At 35.9% G+C, this 9287-nt stretch overlaps 1 protein-coding gene across 2 annotated transcripts; it reads right to left on the reverse strand.

The window, feature by feature from the left end:
- Positions 1-321: 321 nt before the first annotated feature.
- LOC106777185 (haloacid dehalogenase-like hydrolase domain-containing protein 3) lies at positions 322-7608 on the reverse strand. Of its 2 annotated transcripts, none has more exons than XM_022775777.1 (9): positions 7308-7608; positions 7029-7139; positions 6606-6688; positions 6067-6150; positions 2792-2867; positions 2608-2680; positions 2364-2437; positions 1786-1879; positions 322-643 (listed from the first exon to the last, which is right to left on the reverse strand). In XM_022775777.1, the coding sequence occupies exons 1-9, from the start codon at positions 7420-7422 to the stop codon at positions 574-576; spliced, it is 780 nt and encodes a 259-aa protein (XP_022631498.1). In that variant the 5' UTR covers positions 7423-7608; the 3' UTR covers positions 322-573. The 2 variants fall into 2 exon arrangements, with proteins under 2 accessions (XP_022631498.1, XP_014520212.1); XM_014664726.2 differs by having other exon boundaries at positions 322-640; positions 7308-7607.
- Positions 7609-9287: the final 1679 nt, after the last annotated feature.

A 9287-nucleotide genomic window follows, 5' to 3' on the forward strand; every position in this document is an offset into this window, starting at 1 on the left:
ACTTACAAGATTTAACCTTTTTTGTGGAAGTTAGTAGTTAACAAAGTATAGATTTGGGTAAAGAACGTTTTATGTTTGTTATTGATATCCAAGAATTGCGTATATTAGTTTAAAAAGGCAGGACAAGAAAAATAAATAAACTAAATATTCTTATTTTTATTTTATGTGGTAGATGCCCAATCATCATTGTTTTTGTTCCATTCACAAAATGCGTAAAGTGACTGTTTAGCATTCATTAACAAACACGCAAACACGGTTTCTAGGCATAGCCTATCAAGTATACTAGTGTCGCTTCACTTTGTCATTTGCAAAGTATTTAAGTGAAAATCAGAAACTTGAACACTTCTCATTGCACCCTTTCAAAATGGATAGTATTTGTGAGGTAAATATGGAGGACAAAATCCTGTCTCCTTTGAAACTGACATCATTCATGGTATTTAGCAAAACTTGGAACCAAGGATATCATATCAAGGTTTTTGCATCATGCATTGAAAAATGTTAAGTATGATTATCCACTTTATGAAATGCTAGCTATTAGTATGAACAAATCGGGAGTTACAAGCACAACAGTCGTTAAGCCTCTGTATTGAGAATGCGATTTTGTATATCGGAGAATGTCTTCACATCAATACCCCATAACCTGCTTCGACAAACAAATTGAAAAATTAAGACACAAAAGTCAATTTAAAATTGAACAAAAAAAAAAGAATATCATGAGACTTTTATATAATTTTTTTCCACATAATATTTCTAAGAAAAATTTTCCCTGTACACATTAATTCCCCAAGTAGACATCTTCACTATAAGATGATTACAATTTTACAAAGATTTGAAGGCTAGAGAGAAGTTTTATTGAAAACTCCACCAAACACACTAGATTAGGCTTCATTTTTTTCTATTTTTTATTACTTTTTTATATTTTCTATATGAAAAACTAAACCATTTTAGGTTGATTCTCGTGAAGTTCACACTGAATTATGAAATTTTGTGCTAATCAGGTTTACTTGTCTAATTCTACAGTAGAGTGTGTTTATATCGTACTATGAATTCTGTTATTGGAATTATTTTGTGAAAGTTGTTAATAATTCTATCATAGTAAAAGTTTAGATCCATATTTTATTAATGCAGAAATACTATTACTATAAAATTTATTTTTTTATCTCATTTTTTATTTAAAAAACTACTAAATCTTTTTAAACTTAATTCTCTTATGTATTGCTTTCACTCATCCAAATAAAATAATTTTTTTCTTCTTTACCCAATTTATTTTTATCAATCTTAATGACATTTTTATTGATCTATCTTCGTGGTCTACTCTCCCAAAAGAACATACTATGATATATTATTAATAATGCGGTTACCAAACCAAAACTAAAAACTAATCAATCATAAAATCATACCACATATATAACAAAAGTTTATAGTATCCATCTTTATTTTTCTCAACATTCGAAAGTAATTTATCATTATATACATACATAGCAACAAAATTAATAAATTAACCTTTATTTCTAATTTTTTACACCAGTAAATTAACATTTTTGTTTAAACCACAACAATATTTTTTTACTTGATATATAGAAAATTTTATTATACTTTCTATTATTACTGTTGTTATTATTCAACAAAGTAAAAATACAAAATTTAATTCCAAATGATATTTCAAAACCAAAAATGTAATTTTCTTCCCTCTCTGAAATCAATTAAAATTTATTCTCCCCAATGATAATTAAAAATATTATTTGTATAAACAAGGGATGTTTACTTCAGACAAAAAGTTCTTACCAGCAATCGATCCCCACGTTATTGGCCCCCATTTTATCTGCTTTTTTATCATCTCCAATGTGTAAGGCTTTGCAAGCCTCTACATTTACTTGATCTAAGAAACGGAAAACATTGGCAACCAGAGTCAATCAACTTAGCATTATTGCAACAACAAGGGGTACCATGAATAATGTCATTTTCTACCCTCTAATTCCACAAGAAAAACATAGTTTGCTGCAGTCTCACAAATGAAACTTTCAAATGTTCTGTTTACAGCTAAATGGGGTGAAAAGGATTCAAGTCATATCCATAAATAAACTATTAATTAATTCATGTATAATCCATTAAGATTAAAGGATGGAAAAATAAACCCAAAAAAAGCCTGAATAAAATAAGGTATTTTCATTAACAACTCAAGGAAAATATCTACCATATTCCACATGAAATTCAAAAGCATATTACAAAGATGAAAGATACTATTCCAAGTAAACATGTAATTGTTTTTTTATTTATGATAATCACAGTGAGGAATAGTGGCGAGAAGGAGGAGGTAATGCAAAATCGAATTTATTAATGTAAAAACTAAAAATCATTTATACCTAGAGCAGCTTGGAATATTCTCGAATCTGGTTTTTCATATCCGACCTCTGATGATATAATAACAGCATCAAATCTGAGGTGAAAACCAGAAAATTATACATTAAAAGCTATGTATGCATCAGAATTTGTGAAATTTCTTCAAACTAAGGTTCAACAAGCAATCTTAGTCACCTCCTGGAAAAAAAATGCTCAAAATTGCTAATAGCTTAGTAACAGCACATTGAAAGAATGGCCGATACTCACAGATTTAAGACATTAAGATCCTTCAATAGCTTCCTTAAGCGGTTGTCAAAATTGGATACAACAGCCATCTTAACTGCGTACTGCTAGTCACGTTAGTAAGGACCAACTTCAAAGTAAGTAGGATTCGATAACGTTAAATTTTTAACAATGTTACTTCTTCCAGATAACAAGAAATAATTGTTACCTCCAGCATCCTTCAGAAGAGTAATTGCTTCATGAGCTCCATCTGGAAGATGCCACGCATCCCCTCTTGCATAGTACTGACAAAAACAAAACCAGACTCGAAGTTCAGACACAAATGTGACTGATATTATTACTTTGAACAACAAATCAAGTAACTTTTGAAACACTCTCCTCCCAATCTACTTTTACTGGTTAAGAAAAAATATCTAGAAACAACACGAAGAAAGACCAGAAACTACAACCTCAAAACCTATAGATCATAATATGGTCATATTTCAAATGATTAGGTGAAAAATACAGGATTAAATTGTTCCAAAAAACCTATAATTTCTGTTTTCAAAAAGATTAAATTGTTTCACAGATAGTGTTAGGTTTATGGGTATGAAGCCTAACTAAGACGATCGCTCCCACACATACAAACAAGAAAACAATTGTAAAAGAATGGTTTTTGTATTGATATGAACACAATGTACACAGATAGCACTAACGGAGGCCTAATCCCCCTCATAAGGTCGAAGACTTGTCTATACAAAAGAATACTCAAAATTGTCCCCTGACAACATAACAGAGTTATATTTATACAATTCCTTTGCCTTCTATCCTAAACCCATTACCCATTATGCCCCATCACCCTATAACCTATAATCACACCTCACTATAGAACAACCTTGTCTTCAAGGTTGGAACCGAAAAGCTTGGTCTCTTGACTCCTCTTCATCATCTTGTTATCATATGAAGGGAATCCACTGGCTATGCCCTCCAATTCAAGTCAGGAGGCTTGGGTGGTGGCAAATCCTCCTCCAATGATTTCCATTCTTCCCCTCTCCTTCCTATCACCCCCAAATCTCACGCCAAGGTCCACGGTTCTACTTCCTTCATTTTTAGCAAAGCTTCTGGCTCCACCCACCTTCTAGCTCGTGTGGGATCCCCCTTGATGATTACCTTCTTCCCTCCTTGACTGAACACCATAGTTAATTTCCCACAGCCTAGAGTTACTTCTTCCAGCTTGGCTAACCACTCCACTCCCCGTATTACATCAACTCCCCCTAGTTCAAATAAGTGAAACCTCTCTGCTATCACGATTTCCCCTATACCGATAACGACTCTCTCACAGCGGCCCCTGGTTTTCATCCTCTGCCCATCCCCCAAGCTCACCTGGTACAGTGGGGTATCCTCCATGGGTAAACCCAGTTCCTCAACTAATCCTTTGCCTATGAAATTGTGGCTCGCGCCATGTCGATCAAAGTCAACCTTGTTCGGTCCCCTATCAGACCGTGCAGCTTCATCAGTTTTGGCAGAATAGAGCGTACAACTGAGAAAGCGGACAACTCCGTCTACTTCAGGTCTAATTTTGTCTCAGCTCCTTCAGTCTCCTCCTCTTCATCTCTACTGACATAACCATCCGTAGACTCCTTTTTGGGCAATATTGGTCTGGACCGAACGGTCCCTTACACTTGAAACACCTTCAAAACCTTCCCTCCACTCTCTGTATCAAGAATTCTGAGTAAGGCTGATTCCGGGTGTTCCATAATGACCCCACACTCTCGGCGGCTCCTGGTCTGCCTAGGTGATTGGCCTCGGACCGCTCGGCAACTCCTGATCGACCTGGGTTATAGCGCTTGGCCTCGGACCGCTCAACAACTCTCGATTGGCTTGGGTTATAACGATTGGCCTCGGACTGCTCGACAACTCTCGATCGTCCTGGGTTATAGCGATTGGCCTTGGATCGCTCGACAATTCTCAATCGGCTTGGGTTATAGCGATTGGCCTCGGACTATGTCACCTCACCACTCGTTCGTCTACAAGACGACTAGTCTTCTATCCCGCTCCCGTTCCCTACCTTTGTGCCTCCTTGGAACTCCTCAACATCCCTCGCGATCCGCATCGCCACCATCAATTCCTACGGTTCATGCGGTTGGACTTGATTCTGGATGTCCTCTTGCAATCCTGCCAGAAAATATCCTAACAGCTGCTCGTCTGCCACCCTCTTCGTTCGACCTGCCAATTTCTTGAAGTCTTGTACATACTCGTCCACCATCCCCGTCTCTTTTGATGACGCCAAACGCTCAACAATGGTTCCAAACCTTATCACCAGGGTTTCCTTCAAACCATCCTAAGAAAGGTTCTTGGTTTTAACCTTCCAGAATCTGAACCAATACCCTGCACTTCCCTCCATACCATGTGTGTCAGACGCACCTTCTCTTCCTCTGTCACCCCTTGTAGTTCGAAGAACTCCTCAGCGCGATTGATCCAATTCAATGGGTCGAGTCCCTCGAAGACGGGTAATTCCCCTTGCTTCCTCCCACTGTATTGCCCCTCATGATGTTCAACTTTTCCTCCGCCATTGTTTTCTTCTCACCTATCCCTCCTGTCCTCATTGACGGAACTTGGCTCCCATCTGAGTGTCCATCCTGGTTCATGTTTAGTTCACCCAGTTGTAAGTCTTGACGCAGCCGTTTCTTGCCATATTTCTTGCACATTTCTTTTCCATTCTGCCATGCTCCTTTCGTTGGTCCTCCTCTCCAAGGTATTGTCTCTTCCTTCCATCCCGCTTATCCTCCCTTCGATTCTATTCTCCAAAGCGGTAGATTGCCCACCATCTTGCTCCGCCTTTAAATTGATCTGGCAGGTCGGACCAATTTGTTAGGTTTCTGGGTATGAAACCTAACTAAGAGTATCGCTCCCACACACACAAACAAGAAAACAACTATAAAAGAATGGTTTTTGTATTGATATGAACACAATGTACACAAATAACACTAACAGAGGCCTAATCCCCCTCACAAGGTCCAAGACCTGTCTATATAAAAGAATACTCAAAACTGTCCCCCTAACAACATAACAAAGTCCTATTTATACAATTCCTCTGCCTTCTATCCTAAACCCATTACCCATTATGCCTTATCACCCTATAACCTATCATTATTTGTTAGGTTTCTGGGTATGAAACCTAACTAAGAACAATCACTCACACACAAACAAGAACTCAAACTGCCAAAAGAATGGGTTTCTGTATTGATATTGAAACAATGTACACCGATAGCACTAACGGAGGCCTAATTCCCCTCACAAGGTCCAAGACCTATCTATACAAAAGAATACTCAAAATTGTCCACCTGACAACATAACAGAGTCCTATTTATACAATTCCTCTGCCTTCTATCCTAAACCCATTACCCATTATGTCCTATCACCCTATAACCTATCAGCTAGAATCATCATAAATTAGAAATGAGGTAATAACAAATAAAACAGTCTGATGCTAAGAAAGGCTACCTCATAAACTTCCTCAAAATAGTTCTCATCTCCACAACCTGTGGCTTCAGAAACTACAAGTTTCCAAAATGGCTTCCCATCTCCCTGCAGTGAAGTAAAGAGTGTATATCACTGTCATTGCATTTGCAAATTAGATGGTCTTTAGTTTGCATTTCATGTTGAAATAAATTAAACATGTTGCTGATAAATAGGTAAATAAAAGGAAAACCAAACTGACATCAATATTCTGTAATGGCTACAACCTAATGTTGGCTTCAAAGTGACATCCCAGTCAAGCAAGTATGTCAAATCCTGTAAATTTACATCATTTTTCTCTTTTATCTTTCTTTCCCTTATAGACAACAGCAAGCTTCCCTGTACAGTTCATTTTACTAAGAACATTTTCAAAACACCCATCTTTCTAGTGTAATAGTGCAGTATCTTGAGAAAGACTGAAAGAGAGTTATCGGAAACAATGGCACAGAACAGAAAAACATCAAAACTTACCAGGCAATCACAAAAAACATGAAAAGAAAAATGATCAAAGGTAGGGCACAAACCTGGTACCGTAGCTTTTCTGGCCACGGAGCAGCAAATGCTCTCTTAAATCCTTGCTTTATCATAGCTGGATCCATAATCACACCTGAAGACAGTCATCACAAGCGTGAATATTCAGACAGACAAATATTGATAATATTAACTGAGAACCTTACAGAAAGATAAATGTTATCAACGCGTCTTTCAAGCACGTTATTTATTAATTATTGGCTGAAATTGATTGGAAATCACAATCTCATTTCTCATTTAATAAATTCAACTCATGAATTTATAGTTTCCAATAAATTTTCACCAACGATGATGCTCAGTATGTTAAAAAGGGGTGTGTTACTGATACTTCTCTTTGGATAAAACATCTATTTTGGATCCTCCAAAAACATTAGTGTTTTACAGTAGAAATTAGAACGAAAGAGCAAGAAGCACACCATATTTGGATCCAATAGCGGCATAAGTGTCCGCAACTGGCTTTGCCAATTGCAAAAGGGTGCCCCCAGCGTCCAGGAGCAATGCATCATATGCCTTCTTCCCACCAGTACCTATGGTGTTGCCAACAATACACAGTTAAATTCAGCATCACCAAATAATAATAATATCAGCAAAACTACATCACATGTTAGATAACTTTTGGAGGTAGAACAAACAGCCTATTTCGAAATTATCAAGGAAAAGATGAATGAGTGAAAAAAGGAGGTTACTTTACTTACCTTTGTTGATGGGCATTGAAGAAATTGGCAGAGAAGAATCGCGGGTTTTGGCTCTGAAAGCTCTGAAAAGGGCGTTGGTGTTGGAGCATCTCATCATAGCAGTGTTGTTCATCATCTCATTTCTCTTCTCTTCCCCCTCTCTATCGTATCATTTGTAAATGCCAAAAACCTACCGAACTGGATCCCAGAATACCGGCTCCGCAAACCGAACCGTTCTCTGTTCAAATTCGGTTAGCCACTAAACAAACCGAACTTTTTCTTGGTTAAAATGTTGGATCTGACAACGGGTCAAGTCAGATCTCGCTATTTGCTGGATATGCACTTTAAAAAACTTGCAGATTTTTTTTCAACTTGAATATTCATTGGATATTTGTTTTCAACCTTTAAATATTTAAAAAAAAATTATTTTATAAGTTTTTAAATGAAAAAATTCAAATTAAATTATAAAAAAAATACAAATAATATTTAAAATATATATCAAAAAAAGTCAATAGATAAGTAAATAAAAATTAAAATATAAATTCAAATTAATACAAATTAATAGTAAAAATAATTCAAATTAATTTAAATCAATACAAATTAAAACTTAAATTCAAATAATTGTTCTAAAAATAACACTTTAGGGGTGGAATAAGTTATAAAACTGATCCATTATTTTTATAGTTGTTGAGTGAGTTAGTATAATTGCCAATTTCAGTAAATTAAGATTATAGAAATAAAATAAAGTTCTAGAAATTCTATTAAGAAAATTACATAATTTGATAGTCAATTATCTAACAGACTGATAGAGAATGGAAGAAATATAAAAGTAGAGCTAAACATAAATAATGAGAATGATCTACATAAGGCATTCTCGTGAGGATTTGTCTGGAGCATTGTTTGCAAAAGAAAGAGATGGGGGTTGCTCTCTCCACCTCTCCATTTTCTTCCTCCACCTCTCCTTTCCTTTTTTTACCCCTCACTCTATCTTTCTATTCCTAATTTATCCTTCAATAAAAGTTTATTTTTAGGATTAAAATTTTATAAATTCTATCCACTCCCCCATACAACCTATTCATTATCTTTTACCTTCATGCTTCATACTCTCATTCTTATATTTATTCTCACTTTCATGCTCTCATTCTCACTTGTGTTGGGAATTCTTTCTCTTATCTTTCTCTAAGAGGTTTCCAATTGTTTGAGGGTTACACACTTCAATCTGCTTTTCTTCAAGGTGTGACGTGAATAAGCGCGAGGTACGTAACCTAAATCAACGTCGAAAACCTTCAAATGGACATGGGGATCCGTCAACGGATGTCAACATTCGTCTAAGGTAAAACGGATGTCGACATCCGTTTTACCTGAAACGAATGTTGACATCCGTTGACGGATGCCCATATTCGTTTAGGGAGTTTGGTGGTTAAAATATTTTGCTTTTTACCAATATATAAACATACACCCCATCCCACGGAAATAAAGCATCTGTTACACTAATATTACGGAAATGGATATCCGTTCATTTCTGCCTACAACCATTATTCTCTTACTTTGGTTTTTAAAACAGGTTTTACTATATATATAAAAAATTACAAAATAGATTTAACAAAATAATATATTTTGAATATGATATTAATAAATCTAACAAAAAGAATAAAATAATAAACTAAAAAAGAAAATACAAAATCTGAAAGTCAAAATAGAAAAGAAATATCACTAGTGCAAAAATGCTGTTTAACGTCGGTTAATTTGGGCTTTTAACGTCACCTTCCCAATCGACGTCTATACGGGTGACGTCTATGTGACGTCGGAATTCATACAACCGACGTCTATATACACGTCAGTTAACAATATCCACCGACGTCTATATAGACGTCTGCTTATACTCAAACCGACGTCTATTTACTCTATATAGACGTCCGCCTATTCCTAAACCGACGTCAACATGAATATATAGAGGTTGTAAATGACACTAACCGACGTCTATGTTCTTATAAACGTCGG

This window comes from Vigna radiata, chromosome 11, assembly GCF_000741045.1.
Source record: "Vigna radiata var. radiata cultivar VC1973A chromosome 11, Vradiata_ver6, whole genome shotgun sequence".
Lineage (NCBI taxonomy): Eukaryota > Viridiplantae > Streptophyta > Magnoliopsida > Fabales > Fabaceae > Vigna > Vigna radiata.